Source organism: Ranitomeya imitator, chromosome 10 (genome assembly GCF_032444005.1).
Source record: "Ranitomeya imitator isolate aRanImi1 chromosome 10, aRanImi1.pri, whole genome shotgun sequence".
NCBI lineage: Eukaryota > Metazoa > Chordata > Amphibia > Anura > Dendrobatidae > Ranitomeya > Ranitomeya imitator.
The window spans coordinates 38,534,213-38,554,126 of record NC_091291.1 but is presented as its reverse complement, the minus strand read 5'-3'; the positions used below and the strand labels follow the sequence as shown (position 1 = coordinate 38,554,126).

The following is a 19,914-nucleotide window of genomic DNA, read 5'->3' as shown; positions in this document are numbered from 1 at the left end:
CAATAGTCATTAACGTGATAAGTGATTATTTTGTTTGTGACTTACGCACAATCTCCCGGATAGTGACCGGCTGGGTCAGGACGGCTGGCTCACTTTTTCCCGCAATATTTACAGCAATTACTCGGAATTCAATCCTTTCTCCTGTAGGAAGTTCCTTCACTGTGTAGCCACATCTTTCCACCAATTTACTGTTGGCTTGGGTCCATTCAGTACCTGTAAAAGGAAATGAACCGAAGGTTAATGCAGGACCTTAGTGTTATCACTCTACGATCAGATCTCCATGAAGAGTTGTGGTCACGGGTTGGTGGCTGTAAATTCATGTATTTCTATAACTTCTTTTTTACTGTTATGTGAAGGTGACGGTATCTTACCATCGCTGTCCTTTAGTGATGAGCTAACATGCTGGGATAAGGTGTTTTCTGAGCATGGTCGTGTTATGACTGAGTGTCTTCGTGCTTGAAAAATATGTTCTAGTCCCTGAGGCTGCATGTCTCGCAGCTGTTTAAGAGACGCAACATATGAAGGGATTGCTTGTTTATTAGGCAATCCATGCATGTGTTGTGCCTGCCGAGCAGCCACGGGGACTCAAACATATTATTCGAGCACACTGAAGACACTCAGACACCACTCCACAGTCCACTCTCCACCTCCATGATCCATGACTGAAGTAACTCCCAGAAATAGCTGTTTTTGAGACATTTCAGGAAAGTTTGAAGGAGCCTGTGTGATTTGATGACTCCTCCAGTAGTCCAAGAGGTCACCTCTTAATCCTTTAGCCTCCCCAGAGAGTTGGCCAATATATGCTAATTGCAAGCAATATATATATATTTTTTTTTTTCAAAACTAGAAGTTGCACTTAGGTGGCATAATTTTCTGGACGGTTTGGCTCAGCAGAGAGTCAAAGGATTTACTTGAGTCCGTACCCTGGCGCGATAATGACAGCAGACGACAACTCCATTAGGAATCGATTTTGGACAAACTCACTTGCTGCCAAGGCTGTATTTTCAATGGGTAGTTTTAGAAATTACCAGTTTGATTTTATTAATGATTTTTCCATTTAAAAGTTTATCAGGAAAATTTACTTTTCCTACATTGGCTTAAGGGCGCAATAAGATGGCCGTATAAATCGAACTGAGATGGGAACTCTATGCACAAACTGGCTGGTGGCTCTCTCGACCAGAGAGTGGTATACATGAAATTGTCCTACTCTAATCGGGAGAGCCGCCAGCCAGGTTGTGCACTGCTTTTCAATCTCAGTCCGATTTATACGACCATCTGACTGCACCCTAATACAATGCAAGCTATAGTAAAATTTAAGAGAACCCTGTTATTAGATTTTTAGTGCTTACACAGTACTGTGCAAAAGTTTTAGGTAGTTGTGGAAAAAATGCTGAAAAGTACAAATGTTTTTAAAAAATATAACTGTTACCAGTTTATTTTTTTATAAAAAAAAAACTAAATGCAGAGTAAATGGGGAAAAAAGAGAAAACAAAATAAAATCAATATTTGGTGTGATCTGTCTTTGCCTTCAAAACAGCATAAAAGCATCAATTCTTCTAGGTACTTTCACACAATTTTGTAAGGAAATTGACAGTGAGGTTGTACCAAACATCTTGGAGAACTACCCACAGATCTTCTGTTCCCTTGTACACATCGGTCTAGCTCATCCTGCAACCCCACACAGACTCCATAATGTTGAGATCCGAGATCTGTGGGACCATATCATCACTTCCAGGACTCCTTGTTCTCCTGAAGATAGTTCTTAGGGTGAACCTGTCATTGGGATTTTAAACCCCAAGCTAATGGCATGTAAGTAATGCTGATTCAATCCTCAACCTTCTTCTGGAAATCTAGCTGTTTTAGATAAAATCATAGTTGAAATTGTATGCTAATGAGTTACAAGTGCATTGGGCGGCGCTGCACTTACAGCTCTCCTGCTCGTCTCCCTAATCCTCAACTGCTTTCTGCCTCCTATTACTGACTGACAGGTCACTCATCTCCTCTCATTCACAGTCTATAATGATTATTCAATGTTCAAAGCTTTCCCTCCACGTCTTTGTTTCTAAGCTGTGACGTCTACTCACTATCCAGATTCACTACAAAATATCTGCTGCATTCCCTGCCTATTCTTTAACACGAGCTATGATTGGCTAGGCTATACCATGTGACGTGAGAGTTGTAAGGCATTATGAGGAAGCCCGCATAGTCATGTGACCCTTCTGATGACATCTTCTGTAATTGATGAAATAAAATAATTTTGGTGGTTGGTGTGAATAAAATCGCCAGTTATTCGAATTTGCGTCATCTTAGCAATTCATCAGTGACTCACCTCCCTCTTTACGGTACTCAACCACGTACCCATCGATTCCACCAGCCCCAATACGATCTGGTGCCCTCCACTTCAGAGTGCAGGTCGTGTCTGTGACGTCCTCAACTACCAAGTTTAGAGGTTCACTAGTTGGAGCTGAGAAAGATTATGTATCGTCAGTCCAATAACTGCTCCATGGCAAGGCCTAAAAAGTCCTCCTAGCTAATATATCTAAAACAACCAATGACATCATCACGTATATTGGAAATTAGAAATAACGAATCTTAGATTGAAACATTAGATCAGTAATAAACCATCCATGAGAGGTCACAATTTTCTACATTCTTTAAAAATGAGTTCCATTGAGTTTTTGGTAATAAGTCAATAGTTTATCATTTTTGGTTTTTTTTGCGTAAAGAATACTGCTTAAATATTCTGCTTGATAATATGAACTGGTTATTTGAAAATCTATAGGACTCATCAAAGTTGTCTTCAGAGCGACCAATCACAGCACAGCTTTCATTTTACCCTAGGCGTTTAACCCCTTCACGACCTTGGGATTTTTGCGTTTTCCGTTTTATGCTCCCCTTCTTCCCAGAGCCATAACTTTTTTTTTATTTTTCTGTCAATATGGCCGTGTGAGGGCTTGTTTATTACAGAACGAGTTGTACTTTTGAACGACACCATTGATTTTACCATATGATATCATGTACTGGAAAATGGGAAAAAAAATCCAAGTGCAGTGAAATTGCCAAAATGAGCAATTCCTGAATAGTTTTTTGTGTATTTTTAATTACCATTTTCACTAAATGCTATATCTAATCTGCCATCATGTTTCTCCGAGTCATTACTAGTTTGCAGATACCAAACATGTCTAGGTTCTTTTTTATTTAAGTGCTGAATAAAAAAAAGCTTTGTGACAAAAAATGGCTCCATTTCCTAGACCCTCAGTATCTCCATTTTTCGGGATCTGGGGCAAGTTGAGGGCTTGTTTTTTGCACTCTGAGCTGACATTTTCATTGATATCATCTTGGGGTAGATGCAATCTGTCGATTGCCCGTTATTGCATTTTATTGCAGTGTTGCGGTGACCAAAAACACGTAACTATAACTATGACTTTTTGATTTTTTTCTGGCTACGCCGTTTGCCGATGGGATTCATTTGTTTTTATATTTTGATAGTTCGGGCATTTCTGAAAGCATAATTTATTTTTAATTTTTAATTTTTATTTTTTATTGTTTTATTTTGAATGGGGCAAAAGGTGGTGCTGATTTGAACTTTTATATTTTTTAAAACTTTTTTTCTGCTTTTTAATTACGTCAATAGTTTCTATAGGAGACTTGAAGCTGCGATCTTCTGATTGCTTGTGCTACCTATAGCAGGGCTTTCTTCAGACAGTCCACTGTTACAGAGAACGGATGATTGTTCTTCACTATATACAGTAGCTTGGAACAGCCCATAGAATCAATAATAGAGTGCTGATCGACTTGATATATTGTCAATCATCAATCTTGTTGAAATATGACTTGACTTGCGGTATGCCCTCAAAATCCAGGTTTTTGTGAACTTGGAAGGTTTTCCAAGTTTTCTACGACCCATAGGCACACTTACCAATCGGCATAAATGGTTTGGACGTGTTGGCCTGCTGAGATATACCGATGGCGTTTACAGCAAATACTCTTATTTCATACATGATGCCTTCAATCATCTTAACAGATTGATATGAAGTATCTGTGTAGACTTCAAAGTTCATCTTCATCCACCTCTGACTGCCTTTCTTTTTTCTTTCAATGAGGTATCCTAAAAAAAAGCCAAAAGTCAAATGAATGCAAGTCGTTCTTAAGCAAAAATAATATAACATTATAGACATGGAAAATATTTTATGTAACTTTCTTTTTACAACGTTTTGCTTACCTGTTACCTCCTTTCCGCCATCATACAATGGGGGGTCCCATACAACGCTAGCCCAGTCCTCTCCAACACTGGTGATACGAACGTTCTCTGGAGGATCGGGCACATCTTAAATATAAAAATAATACATTTATCAAAGCAAGATATAAAAAAAAATCACATCCATTGGAAATAATAAAATGTAAAATGTAAAGTTCAGTTTACCCACTACTTTGACGATCAGGGTGGCCTTGTCCTCTCCAACAGGGTTGGTCACCACAATGTTATATGCGCCTTCATCAGACCTTTCAGCCCCTTCAATAACAAAGCTGCTTAGCTCTGTCCTAAGCTCAATGTGCACCCGTCCTTCTGTGTCTTTAAACTCCTGTTATAAAACAAGTCAGGAAAAAATTGCATTTGTCATTATTTCTCACAGTCTACTAAAAAGTTTAATACCTTTGTGAGACATTGCTTTATTTAACTTGTGCCAAATCATGAGTTAAAGTCTTTATTACACTCCAGAGCTGCATTTGCAATTCTGCAAGTTTGAGAGATCACATTTTCCATAAGGCTTAAGCTCTATACCAAGATTTTCCTGGGAAATATAGCCTTTATATATATATAACAGGTATATAATTATAGGTGTAGTTTGCAATAAAATTTTTTGGCTTTGACATAGATAAATATGTGTATAATTAAGACCATGCCATGACAGTTTTAAATATTGTTGTGTATAGAGAAAAGTTGCTCAATTTGTGACTTTTTGACAGTTTATGCCCAAAACTCCCATGAACTCCTTTCCCACATAGGATGTACTGCTACGTCCCACATATCTTGGGTGTGAGTGTATGGCTGCTGCCAGCTGTATTACACAGCTGCAGACGTAGCGCGGGCTGTTGGATTGCTCCCTGACACTCCAAGGGTTAAATACATTTGATGTTCATGTATGTTAGGAAAGGATGATACCAACCAGTGATGTGTCGTTCGCGAACGATCTGACACAAAGAGCCGGCTCCCTGCTGTGAACGATGAGAGCCACTGAAATCCCTGAATGGCTCTCACTGGACGTAAAATCCTGGACTTCGGCAGGCGTAACCCCGCCACCTGAGCAAAACTCCACCCACTCATCAATTTAATTGGTTCCTAGCAAGTGGGCAGAGTTTCTGCGGTAGGTGGGCGTGGTTTCGGGCGCCTGAACACACATTCAATGGGGGTCCATTTAGGATCCACAAAGAGCCATGTTGTGAGCCCAAAGAGCTGACTCTTTTTGGTGAGCGGAGCCATGAGAGCTGAATCACCAAAAAGAGCCGGACTGCCCATCACTAATACCCACTGGGGCTGCAGTTAGCTGAGACAGAATTCACTGTAATGGCCGGCCCAGTTTGGGAGGAGGAACTGAGAGTTGGTAGCAGGTCCAGGAAGTGACAGGGCCAGTCATTGTGTGGAGAGCAGAAGGTCTAGGTCAGAGGCTGCTAAGGCCAGTGTCGGCCTAATACTTGGGACAGTGGATTGCCAAAAATACTCCTGCGTTTAATTCCGTGTAAATGGCCTCGGGCAACCTCGAGATGGACATTAGGGGCCTGGGGCACACTCAGCCTTTGAAGTTACAGGAAACGATGGACTCAGACTCCATGGGTATTGCAATTTGAATATACTGCCAGTGGTGCAGAGGATTCCCTAGGGCTAGGAAAGCCAGTGAGAGGGACATTCTACCGATACCAAGAACCAGGGTTGAAGTTATATCCGGTACCTGTGGAAAAAATGACAACCCATTGGGCCTTATCTCCTACATCTGCCTGTAAATATTGTACATACTGCTATTCAGCAAGTAAACGTTTGGTTTATGAACCTCGTGTCTCCTGGATTATTTGCTGCCCTGGTTCCAGAAGAGGGATTCCTGGATCAGAAAAAGAAGAGGCCTGCAACCCTAAAATAAGTGTGATGCACCTCACATACAGCAGCACACCGAGGAGACTGGGACACGAGATGTCTGTAGGATGCCGAAGTGAGTGAGAGCAGAAGCTCGCTCACGACTACCTCGCTTGGGCATCTTACACAGCCACCAGATGCCTCTGATAGAAGCAAATGGAGCTAGCTCAAACTCTGCATTAAAATGGTGCAATTATACTTTAGAATTGTTCTAAAACCTCTCTGCCCACAATCCAACGACATGATCATAAGGATCAGATGTTCTGCCACGATATTTAGAGGCCCCGTTTGCCACTATTTTGGTGCTCCTATGGAGTCCAGTCACAATCTGGACTTCAGAAGAGATCAATAGTATTACAACATAAAGCAATAGAGTATAATGCAGTATGTAGCACAAGCGATCAAGGGATTACAGGTTTAAATCCCTAAACAAATTAAGGAAAAATGAATAAAAATGTTTTTTAAAAATATTTAAATAAATATGTACGGTAAGTATAAATCATGAACCTTTTCTAAATTAAAAGAAAGAAATGTAAAAAATGAAAAATAAAGACATTTTATCCTGTGAATAAAAGTCTGATCTATCAAAATAGAAAGATATTAATTATTATTATTATTCTTTATCTAACCATTACATTATATTCTGAAAAGAAAAAAAATGAAATGCCCAAATTACCCTTCTTTGGTCACTGCCCTGCCCCCAAAAAACACAAAAAAAATTGTATGTACACCCAAAATGTTGCCTATAAAGTGTGCAAAAAAGCAATCCTTCAAACAGCTCTATTGACAGAGGAAAAACAAAGTTTGACGTCTCAGAAAAACTTTTCAAGTTTTTAATATTTTATAACTAATAAAATATATAAAATAAACCTTAATAAACTAGTATTATTGTTATCTTACTGACCTGGAAAATTATTTTAACAGGTAATTTTTACCGCACAATTAACACCGTATAACCGAACCCTAAAACACTGATCTTATATGGCTGAGTTGATGGAAAAATAAAAAACAGTTATGACTCTTGGAAGAATGGGATAAAAAAAAAGCACAAAAACACAGGGGCCACATTGGATAGTAGAGGGCAGATTGGTGGGATATGTTATTGCTTTAATATTTGGTAATGTCTGTGTTCAGTTCAGAGAACTCTGTATGAGGATAAAGTGGAGGATCAATGGAGGATGCATGGAGGATGGCCCGCCATCGGTGGACTCGTAGGCTCATTTACATGAAGATTCACGGTTATTTGTTATGTTTAGGCAATTCAGTACCACAGTGGACATAGAGGTCAGAGCACATACAGTGATCTGACAATAACCCAAAAACATAGAACGAGCTCTGAGACGTGGGAACTCTGTTGACCGCAATCCCTGATCCTCTTCAACAACACTAGAGGCAGCCGTGGATTGCGCCTAACGCTCCCTATGCAACTCGGCACAGCCTGAGAAACTAGCTAGCCTGAAGATAGAAAATAAGCCTACCTAGCCTCAGAGAAATACCCCAAAGGAAAAGGCAGCCCCCACATATAATGACTGTGAGTTAAGATGAAAAGACAAACGTAGAGATGAAATAGATTTAGCAAAGTGAGGCCCGACTTTCTGAACAGAGCGAGGATAGGAAAGGTAACTTTGCGGTCAACACAAAACCCTAAAAACCACGCAAAGGGGGCAAAAAGACCCTCCGTACCGAACTAACGGCACGGAGGTACACCCTCTGCATCCCAGAGCTTCCAGCAAAACGAATAGATAAGCTGGACAGAAGAAAAGCAAACAAAATAGCAAAGGAAAACTTAGCTATGCAGAGCAGCAGGCCACAGGAACGATCCAGGAGGAAAACAAGTCCAATACTGGAACATTGACAGGAAGCCAGGATCAAAGCACTAGGTGGAGTTAAGTAGAGCAGCACCTAACGACCTCACCACATCACCTGAGGGAGGAAACTCAGAAGCCGCAGTACCACTTCCCTCCACCAACGGAAGCTCACAGAGAGAATCAGCCGAAGTACCACTTGTGACCACAGGAGGGAGCTCTGCCACAGAATTCACAACAGTACCCCCCCTTGAGGAGGGGTCACCGAACCCTCACCAGAGCCCCCAGGCCGACCAGGATGAGCCACATGAAAGGCACGAACAAGATCGGGAGCATGGACATCAGAGGCAAAGACCCAGGAATTATCTTCCTGAGCATAACCCTTCCACTTAACCAGATACTGGAGTTTCCATCTTGAAACACGAGAATCCAAAATCTTCTCCACAATATACTCCAACTCCCCCTCCACCAAAACCGGGGCAGGAGGGTCAACAGATGGAACCATAGGTGCCACGTATCTCCGCAACAATGACCTATGGAATACGTTATGTATGGAAAAAGAATCTGGAAGGGTCAGACGAAAAGACACAGGATTAAGAACCTCAGAAATCCTATACGGACCAATAAAACGAGGTTTAAACTTAGGAGAGGAAACCTTCATAGGAATATGACGAGAAGATAACCAAACCAGATCCCCAACACGAAGTCGGGGACCCACAAAGCGTCTGCGATTAGCAAAACGTTGAGCCTTCTCCTGGGACAAGGTCAAATTGTCCACTACCTGAGTCCAAATCTGCTGCAACTTGTCCACCACAGTATCCACACCAGGACAGTCCGAAGACTCAACCTGTCCTGACGAGAAACGAGGATGGAACCCAGAGTTGCAGAAAAATGGCGAAACCAAGGTAGCCGAGCTGGCCCGATTATTAAGGGCGAACTCAGCCAAAGGCAAAAAGGACACCCAATCATCCTGATCAGCAGAAACAAAACATCTCAGATATGTTTCCAAGGTCTGATTGGTTCGTTTGGTCTGGCCATTAGTCTGAGGATGGAAAGCCGAGGAAAAAGACAAGTCAATGCCCATCCTACCACAAAAAGTTTGCCAAAACCTCGAAACAAACTGGGAACCTCTGTCAGAAACGATATTCTCTGGAATGCCATGTAAACGAACCACATGCTGGAAGAAAAATGGCACCAAATCAGAGGAGGAAGGCAATTTAGACAAGGGTACCAAATGGATCATTTTAGAAAAGCGATCACAGACCACCCAAATGACTGACATCTTTTGAGAAACGGGAAGATCTGAAATAAAATCCATAGAGATATGTGTCCAATGCCTCTTCGGGACTGGCAAGGGCAAAAGCAACCCACTGGCACGAGAACAGCAGGGCTTAGCCCGAGCACAAATCCCACAGGACTGCACAAAAGTACGCACATCCCGCGACAGAGATGGCCACCAAAAGGATCTAGCCACTAACTCTCTGGTACCAAAGATTCCAGAATGACCAGCCAAGACCGAACAATGAACCTCAGAGATAACTTTATTCGTCCACCTATCAGGGACAAACAGTTTCTCCGCTGGACAACGAACAGGTTTATTAGCCTGAAATTTTTGCAGCACTCGCCGCAAATCAGGGGAGATGGCAGACACAATTACTCCTTCCTTGAGGATACCCGCCGGCTCAGACAAACCCGGAGAGTCGGGCACAAAACTCCTAGACAGAGCATCCGCCTTCACATTTTTAGAGCCCGGAAGGTACGAAATCACAAAGTCAAAAAGGGGAAAAAACAGCGACCAACGAGCCTGTCTAGGATTCAACCGCTTGGCAGACTCGAGATAAGTCAAGTTCTTATGATCAGTCAATACCACCACGCGATGCTTAGCTCCTTCAAGCCAATGACGCCACTCCTCGAATGCCCACTTCATGGCCAGCAACTCTCGGTTGCCCACATCATAATTTCGCTCAGCAGGCGAAAACTTCCTGGAAAAGAAGGCACCCGGTTTCATCACTGAGCAATCAGAACCTCTCTGCGACAAAACAGCCCCTGCTCCAATCTCAGAAGCATCAACCTCGACCTGGAACGGAAGCGAAACATCTGGTTGACACAACACAGGGGCAGAAGAAAAACGAGGCTTCAACTCTTGAAAAGCTTCCACAGCAGCAGAAGACCAATTGACCACATCAGCACCCTTCTTGGTCAAATCGGTCAATGATTTAGCAATACTAGAAAAATTGCAGATGAAGCGACGATAAAAATTAGCAAAGCCCAGGAACTTTTGCAGACTTTTCAGAGATGTCGGCTGAGTCCAATCATGGATGGCTTGGACCTTAACAGGATCCATCTCGATAGTAGAAGGGGAAAAGATGAACCCCAAAAATGAAACCTTCTGCACACCAAAGGTACACTTTGATCCCTTCACAAACAAAGAATTAGCACGCAGGACCTGAAAAACCGTTCTGACCTGCTTCACATGAGACTCCCAATCATCCGAGAAGATCAAAATGTCATCCAAGTACACAATCAGGAATTTATCCAGGTACTCTCGGAAGATGTCATGCATAAAGGACTGAAACACTGATGGAGCATTGGCAAGTCCGAATGGCATTACTAGATACTCAAAATGACCCTCGGGCGTATTAAATGCAGTTTTCCATTCGTCGCTTCGCTTAATTCGCACAAGATTATACGCACCACGAAGATCTATCTTGGTGAACCAACTAGCCCCCTTAATCCGAGCAAACAAATCAGATAACAACGGCAAGGGGTACTGAAATTTAACCGTGATCTTATTTAGAAGGCGGTAATCTATACAAGGTCTCAGCGAACCATCCTTCTTGGCTACAAAAAAGAACCCTGCTCCTAATGGCGATGATGACGGGCGAATATGCCCCTTCTCCAGGGACTCCTTCACATAACTGCGCATAGCGGCGTGCTCAGGCACAGATAAATTAAACAATCGGCCTTTTGGGAACTTACTACCAGGAATCAAATTGATAGCACAATCACAATCCCTATGCGGAGGTAGGGCATCGGACTTGGGCTCATCAAATACATCCCGGTAATCAGACAAGAACTCTGGAACCTCAGAAGGGGTGAATGACGAAATTGACAGAAATGGAACATCACTATGTACCCCCTGACAACCCCAGCTGGACACCGACATGGATTTCCAATCTAATACTGGATTATGGACTTGTAGCCATGGCAACCCCAACACGACCACATCATGCAGATTATGCAACACCAGAAAGCGAATAACCTCCTGATGTGCAGGAGCCATGCACATGGTCAGCTGGGTCCAGTACTGAGGCTTATTCTTGGCCAAAGGCGTAGCATCAATTCCTCTCAATGGAATAGGACACTGCAAGGGCTCCAAGAAAAACCCACAACGCTTAGCATACTCCAAGTCCATCAAATTCAGGGCAGCGCCTGAATCCACAAATGCCATGACAGAATACGATGACAAAGAGCAGATCAAGGTAACGGACAGAAGAAATTTTGACTGTACTGTACCAATGGTGGCAAACCTAGCGAACCGCTTAGTGCGCTTAGGACAATCAGAGATAGCATGAGTGGAATCACCACAGTAGAAACACAGCCCATTCAGACGTCTGTGTTCTTGCCGTTCAACTCTGGTCAAAGTCCTATCGCACTGCATAGGCTCAGGTTTAAGCTCAGGTAATACCGCCAAATGGTGCACAGATTTACGCTCACGCAAGCGTCGACCAATCTGAATGGCCAAAGACATAGACTCATTCAAACCAGCAGGCATAGGAAATCCCACCATGACATCCTTAAGGGCTTCAGAGAGACCCTTTCTGAACATAGCTGCCAGCGCAGATTCATTCCATAGAGTGAGCACGGACCACTTTCTAAATTTCTGACAATATAACTCTATCTCATCCTGACCCTGACAAAGAGCCAGCAAATTTTTTTCTGCCTGATCCACTGAATTAGGTTCATCGTACAGCAATCCGAGCGCCAGGAAAAACGCATCGATATTACTTAATGCAGGATCTCCTGGCGCAAGAGAAAATGCCCAGTCGTGAGGGTCGCCACGCAAAAAAGAAATAATGATCAAAACATGTTGAACTGGATCACCAGAGGAGCGAGGTTTCAAGGCCAGAAATAGTTTACAATTATTTTTGAAACTCAGAAACTTAGTTCTATCTCCAAAAAACAAATCAGGAATAGGAATTCTTGGTTCTAACATAGATTTCTGATCAATAGTGTCTTGAATCTTTTGTACTCTTGCCGAGAGCTGATCCACACATGAAGACAGACTTCTAATGTCCATTGCTACACCTGTGTCCTGAACCACCCAAATGTCTAGGGGAAAAAAAAGGCAAAACACAGTGCAGAGAAAAAAAAATGGTCTCAGAACTTCTTTTTTCCCTCTATTGAGAATCATTAGTACTTTGGCTTCCTGTACTGTTATGTTTAGGCAATTCAGTACCACAGTGGACATAGAGGTCAGAGCACATACAGTGATCTGACAATAACCCAAAAACATAAAACGAGCTCTGAGACGTGGGAACTCTGTTGACCGCAATCCCTGATCCTCTCCAACAACACTAGAGGCAGCCGTGGATTGCGCCTAACGCTCCCTATGCAACTCGGCACAGCCTGAGAAACTAGCTAGCCTGAAGATAGAAAATAAGCCTACCTAGCCTCAGAGAAATACCCCAAAGGAAAAGGCAGCCCCCCACATATAATGACTGTGAGTTAAGATGAAAAGACAAACGTAGAGATGAAATAGATTTAGCAAAGTGAGGCCCGACTTTCTGAACAGAGCGAGGATAGGAAAGGTAACTTTGCGGTCAACACAAAACCCTAAAAAACACGCAAAGGGGGCAAAAAGACCCTCCGTACCGAACTAACGGCACGGAGGTACACCCTCTGCGTCCCAGAGCTTCCAGCAAACGAATAGATAAGCTGGACAGAAGAAAAGCAAACAAAATAGCAAAGGAAAACTTAGCTATGCAGAGCAGCAGGCCACAGGAATGATCCAGGAGGAAAACAAGTCCAATACTGGAACATTGACAGGAAGCCAGGATCAAAGCACTAGGTGGAGTTAAGTAGAGCAGCACCTAACGACCTCACCACATCACCTGAGGGAGGAAACTCAGAAGCCGCAGTACCACTTCCCTCCACCAACGGAAGCTCACAGAGAGAATCAGCCGAAGTACCACTTGTGACCACAGGAGGGAGCTCTGCCACAGAATTCACAACAGTTATTTTTCTCATTGATGGAGTTATGTGGCCAGAAATGTATATATGAGCTTGTCTTTTCCTACCCGACTAGCTACGCAATTTATTTGGTGTTCCCTAATATGTCTTTACATTTCCAAAAAGGACACCTTATAGCCGTATTGGTCTTCGAAAATGTTTGATTTGATTATTCTAGTTTGCATTTTACACCTCTGATTGGTCATTTATGTTTCTTAGCTTTCGACTAGTATCCATTGTTTTTAGCTTGCCTTTTCTCCTTTGAACCACGAGACAGTTGGTGCAGGTTCTCCGGTAATCGGAACGTCAAAACGCAGTTTGTTTCCAGCCACAACAATGATGGTGTTGACATGTTCACCACCGGAGCAATCAAGGTGGATTTTGGGTGGTTCTGGAGAAATATATTGCAAATTACATGTGTCTCTTCTCAACTTATATTCAGAAGACGCAATAGGTCGAGAGACCTTCCTTGGAGTCACTTACCTTGACGTGGGACGTATTCCACTTTGATCTCTGAAAAGACACAATAATAAAATGATTATATCATTTCATCAAAGTCGGGAGATGTGATCATAATGGCTTGTGTGTTGTACTTTAGTACATGGAATAAAATAAAGCAATGTACACAATGTGGGAAAAAAAATTACCTAGAGAATTACCCAAAGAAGGGTGCGTGAGACATTGATTCCCACTTGGTATGCATTGAAGTCAAATGTGATGCCGTATTAGACATGTATATATTTGGATGGAGCTCTCCATCAATTAACCATGTATGAAGGGATCAGGATATAGTATGGGCATTTTATATTATCATGGTTCGGTATGGCCTCCCAGCCGCCACTGGACCTACTTATGTCTCTGATTTCATCCAGAGGCTCAAAGAAGCTTTTTCTGCCATATTATTATGAAATCTGCTAATAAAAATGGCGCCATGTCCTTCGTTCATAATGAGGTTTCCCAACCTAGAGACATTGCTTATGAACATGTCTGAAATATGGTGCCATATAAATGCACTCTATGTTGATGCGAAAAGTAGTAATATCCCTATAGGGGTATGTGAACGTTTTCCAGTGACTCACCAAGTGCATAAGCAGTCCCATGACAAAAAGTCACAAGGGAGCATTGCTTATCTTAAACACTCCCAAAATAGGCTTTTTGGAGTAGGAAATAAATGTGCCAAATTTGGGGTCCAATGCAACAATCGCTCCTTTCTAAATCCCATTCTTGGGATAGTGGGGATCCCAGCAGTCAAACCCCAGACGATTTTAAAATGATCATTTATCATTTTAGTAAGTGATAAATAGAACATTTTGGAAATAACCAAGAAAGACTGAATTCTCTTGATGCAGATGTAACACCCCAGGAAACCGGTTGTTACAACGGTGTTGCCTTCCTTTCGGGGAGAGCGATGCCGTGCCTGGAAGCGAGGAGGATCCCTTTAACAGGTGGTACATACACACAACATGTTCTGATTCCAGGCTAGAAGGGGGAGCTCAGAATCCAGTTTCAGATATATATTCTGGATAGGAGGAGGAGTTGGGGAGTTGAGTTTTGGAGGGAGAGGAGAGAGGAAGCAGACAGAGAAAGTCTGACAGAGAAAGGTTGGGGCCATGCAGCAACGTAGTGCTGCAGCTCCATACCGGAGAGGAGAAGCAGACAGCGTTGCATCTGTAGAGCCTGCCAGAGGGAAGAAGCACAGGAGAATTAAGGACCTGGAAGGGAGCTGCGACTGAGCTCCTTCCACACTGAGGCGCAGGAACCGGGCACCGGGAGCCCAAGGCTGTGTGGAAATGTATGTCCCATAGCAGAACCCAGAGGGCAGAAGACTTCAGGTTGTCTGTCCGCACCCACACCCAAAGGTACAGCAACATACAGAGCCCAGAGTCATCTGTAAAAAGGCTCACATTGCCTACCATGCAGGTACTGTCTTAGGACAGGGAAAGAGAGGACCTTGTGTGGAGCCTTAGGCAGCAAGGGACTTGCCTTACAGAGCGAGAAGGAAGGCTTACAACCTCACCTGAAAGGGGGATCTATAATCGCTTCCAGGCCGACCGGACCTCACCATTAGCCTGGACTGTGGCCCTGAATCACCAGTAAACAGGTAAAGAGACTGCAACCTTGTGTCCTCTGATTATTTCTGGCACCACACCATCTTTTCCAAATACACCGGGAGCCCTGGGGACCCAGCTTCACCTGTGGGAAGCCATACCATCCTTGCTGCAGTTCTATCACTCCCCAGTGGACCCCTTTAAGCAGCTTCGGTCACCTCTGACCAAAATCCACAGGTGGCATCACGAACATTCTTATTCCTAATAACCACTTTAAAGACCTTTCGTTTAACTTGGATGCCCAGGACCATGAACCGGGTCGCTGCCACCGTGACTACCCCTTTAATGATGACTGGACCCGGTACCGAGTAACCCCCTAGTGGGGGCTCCACAGACCCTTGTGAAAATCTGCAGCACAAGCTGCAGTTAATCTTCATGTACCAAGCAGATCAAATCTGCTGGAGATAATGTATGTCACCAATTAAAATGAATTTATGCCTTATCTGAGATTGGGTATTTTTTAAATAAAATGTTTCAAGATATCTATTAATTTACCCAGGAAATTAAGTTTAGCGGAAAGAGTCAAAGCGAACCCATCAGGAACAAAAGTGTAGTCAGCTTCATCTTCCGGCTTCACATCATCAATCACCAACTTGTGAATCCTGGAAAGATAAATGCAAGTGTCTTATAATCACATACATGATTTTAAGTGAGTTTCCAGTTTTATAGATAAGCTTGCAAATTTTAGTAAAATTGGTGTTTTAGTAAACATTTTGGGAAACATTTTTGCTTAACTATTACCGGCAGTCCCATAAAGAATGAGTGAAGTGGAGGTGTGTATGCTTAACGTCAGCTCCATACATCTTGGGATCGTTAGGAGTCCCAGTAGTTTAACCTCCAGCAATGAGTAAAATATCCTTTTTTGATTGATAGGGGATTACTTAAACATGTAGTTAAAGCCTGATATATCTTTAGCTGTTCTCCACACCTGCTCATTTATTTTTCTACACATAATATTTGGGGTATTTTAAAACTTTTTTGTGATTTTCTTCTAACACAGAAGGTAAAAAAAAGTCCATTGAGGGCCATTATTTATTTAAGATAGGGCTCTATGACATTTTTTGCCCAACGACAAATCTCATACACATCACGCAAGCAAAAACGTTTGTGCAACTTGCTGCCGGTCAACTATTTTGGAACTGCAAGTTGGCTGAACGAAAAAAGTCACAATACGTAACATTGACTCACGTTGATGTCTATAGAGCCAAAGTTGACGTGTAAACTTCAATCAAGAAATCGACAGGTTTGCGTTGCGGTTGTGTTAGGAAGCGGGATGCAACGTGAACCCATTGACAGAAATGCTAGGGCTAAATGGCGACATGTGATGCTCACTAGTTAGATCGCAGTGTCACATTGCAAATATTGATTGTCAAAAGAGTCTGTAACAAACTGCGACCGCAGTTTGACTGTGAAAATGAACCCTACACAGGTGGATTTTTGGTCATGGATCGTAGTGACTCGCAATTTTGACTTTATGGACTTGAATAAATTCGACATGTGTTTGCGACTCGCATGCAACCTCTGTGCCATTTCACTATCCAAACTTGTGAAAGGTCATGTTCCGAACACCATTTACCTTCCCTTGTGAGTCATTGTGATGCGCTTGCTTGCTCGGATCTCTATGCCATTTTTATACCATTTACCCGTCACTTTCTCATCAGACACCTCACACTTAAAGACAGCTTGGTCTGTTGCCTTCACTGTTAGGTCAGCAATGTCTTGGATCACTTCAAGCTGTTTCTCTGGAATAAGAAATTCATTATTTAAGAATTTGGAAGAGATTGGGAACATTATTGAATGTTAATAATACAACTGTTGTTCCAGTATAGTCATGTCACCCATACCTTCAACTATAAGGTCAGCTTCACACTTTCCACCATTGGTCATTACTTGGTAACGTCCAGTATCTTCTTTGGTGGACTCATTAATGATCAAAATGTGTTTTTTCCCATCTTTCTTGAAACGATATTTGAATGTTTCCTCGCGAGTCAGCTCAACTCCATCTTTCATCCTTGGATGAAAAAAATTGAGAAATTGGGTTATTTATGAGTATAGGTTGGATATGGTCTTCTCATGTTTGTTTTTTTGCTTCATGAAAAGCATTCCAATTAAGGTTCATGCACACTTCCATGCAAATCATTCCCACCTTGGACTGCAATGCACAGACTATGAAGCTGTCACTCTCAGATCTGAAGAGCCAGGACCAGTCTGTGAATTGCAGTCTGAGATCGGACTGATTTGCAGGAACTTCTGCATGAGCCCCTACACAATTGCCTCTTGCCATTGTGTAACACTCCAGGAAGCCGGTTATTTACAGTGGTATTGCCTTCCTCACAGGGAGAGTGATGCCATGCCTGGAAGCGAGAGAGATCCCTTTAACAGGTAACATGTATGCACAACACTGTTCTGACTCCAGGCCAGAAGGGGGCGCTCTGATTCAGTTTGTGGGTGGCTTCCCTATATATTCAGGCTGGAGGAGGAGTTAGTTAGTCTGTCAGAGAGGAGTTAGGAGTGGAAAGCTGGGGCTGTGCAGACATGAGGTTCTGCAGCTCCTGGAAAGAGAAGCGAGAGACAGAACAGTCTGTGAGAGACTGTAAGGGGAGAAGAGGCAAAGGAGAGGAAAGATACTGGGAGTGGAGCTGCGAGAAGGCTCACTCCAGAATCAGCACAAGAAACTGGAAGCCGGAATTCTGAGGTTGTGGGGGCAACTGTGTGCCCCACAGCAGAAACCAGCGGGTGGGAGATTTCAAGTTGCCTGTCCACCATTACATCCGAAGGCACAGCAGCATATAGAGCCCGGAGTCGCCGCATGTAGGGGCACCTGTAAAAAGGCTCGAGTCGCCTGCCATACGGATATTGTCCTATTATTAGGACCGAGAGAAAGTGAGGACCTTGTGTGAAGTCTTAGGCAGCAAGGGGCACAAACTACAGCGCAGTAAGGAAGGCTTCCAACCCCATCTGGCTAGGGGGATTCCGAATTGCTTCCAGGCTGGCCGGACCTCACTATCATCTGTGATCCGTACTCTGGACTGTGGCTGCATACTACCAGTGAAAGGTATAGAGACTGCAACCTTGTGTCCTCTAATTCTTTCTGGCACCACACATCTATTATCTTTGCCAACTACACTGGGAGCCCTGGGAACTAAGTTCTACCTGTGGGGAACTATACCACCTCTGCTGCAATACCATCATCCCCAGAGGACCCCTTTAAGCAGCATCGGCCATCCCTGGCCGAATACCACAGGTGGCATGACGAACACTACTACCATAGACTTTACTCCCATATACTTTTCCACTTTTATTGGATGCCCAGGGCCACGGATCGGGTCACTGCCACCATGACACATCCCTTTCAGAACCGGCCCAGTACTGAGTACCCCAAGGCCCTAGCGGGCGCTCCAATTGCACGGCTTACAAATTCAAAATATCCATAGAGGTCAGGTGTCCTTTACTGAATTTTTCTTGACTCTTGTCATAGCAGTTAAATTTAATAAATAGAAGACGTACCACATGACTACAGCACCTTCTTCTGATACCTCTACTTCCAGTTCAACTTTATCTCCCACAAACACTTGTTGGTCTTCAAGCGGTTTCACAATTAAGACAGGAGGTTCTAAATATAAAATTTGTATTTAAATATACGATATATAAAGCTAACGTTTCGACTCTGTTCTGTAGACTAGGACAGAGTGAGCAGAGTCACTTTACTGTTATTAAAAAGCAAGATATACTTGATTACGTTTAATGTAGCAGGTCTTAATCAAAGAGGCAAATAAGACTCTATAAACAGATACATTTTCTGAGGGATCTATAATTCACCACTTTCTAGGTTCTGTATTAATTCATTGATGCATTACTGATGATTAAATACCATTTCTTGCAGTTGCCATAAAGCACAGACGCTGTGCGATAGTGACTGTACAGACGATGCAGAACGCAAGTGTGTCTTCTAAATGGCCACAATAACCACAATATTTCAAAATATATAACATTTTTTTGTTTTTATCTTCTGCACCCTAAAATCTGATTAAGTTAATTGAATGAAAAATATCGATTATGAAGAGAGTTTTTACTATTAGGCAGAATATGACTTAGACTTTTTTTCGTAGTTTGTAATAGAAGCTGTTCACTGATATATATCCTGGAGTAATTAGTAAGGTCTCGCTTCTCTACAGACTTACTCAATTTTTAAATGGATTTTTTTTGGTATATTTCAGTGACCTACAAAAAAAAGTTTGGATTTCATAAAGACTCAGCTATGTATGCAAACGATTATAGATATAGACATGTACCATTTGATATGCGTTACAAAATAAGGTTAAAACTTTAGTTTTCTTACCTTTGACAAAAAGCTCTGTAGTACTTTTCTCATCCCCAATAAGACATTCATATTGGGCATCATCTGCCAGGGTACATTTGTTGATGGTCATAATCCTCTTTAGTCCGACATTCTCAAATACAAACCTAAAAACAGAGGAATTTAATTTATTTGGTTAAATAATTGTATCTGTATTTAGTGGATATATATATGTATATATACATACAGTATATATATATACAGTTAGGTCCATATATATTTGGACAGAGACAACATTTTTCTAATTTTGGTTATAGACATTACCACGTTGAATTTTAGACAAAA

General features: G+C 42.5%; 1 protein-coding gene across 2 annotated transcripts in view; it reads right to left on the bottom strand.

Moving 5' to 3' along the window:
• MYBPC2 (myosin binding protein C2) overlaps positions 1-19,914 on the bottom strand; it is a 128,596-nt gene that overhangs the window by 45,536 nt on the left and 63,146 nt on the right. For both annotated transcript variants that reach the window (XM_069741152.1, XM_069741153.1), the window contains 12 exons: positions 19,612-19,736; positions 18,780-18,885; positions 17,117-17,283; positions 16,849-17,014; positions 15,768-15,874; positions 13,648-13,677; positions 13,416-13,555; positions 4,424-4,583; positions 4,223-4,327; positions 3,920-4,108; positions 2,330-2,464; positions 46-213 (listed from right to left, as the gene is read on the bottom strand). In XM_069741152.1, the coding sequence (XP_069597253.1) occupies positions 46-213; positions 2,330-2,464; positions 3,920-4,108; positions 4,223-4,327; positions 4,424-4,583; positions 13,416-13,555; positions 13,648-13,677; positions 15,768-15,874; positions 16,849-17,014; positions 17,117-17,283; positions 18,780-18,885; positions 19,612-19,736 (1,598 nt within the window). The remainder of the gene's footprint in view (positions 1-45; positions 214-2,329; positions 2,465-3,919; positions 4,109-4,222; positions 4,328-4,423; positions 4,584-13,415; positions 13,556-13,647; positions 13,678-15,767; positions 15,875-16,848; positions 17,015-17,116; positions 17,284-18,779; positions 18,886-19,611; positions 19,737-19,914) is intronic.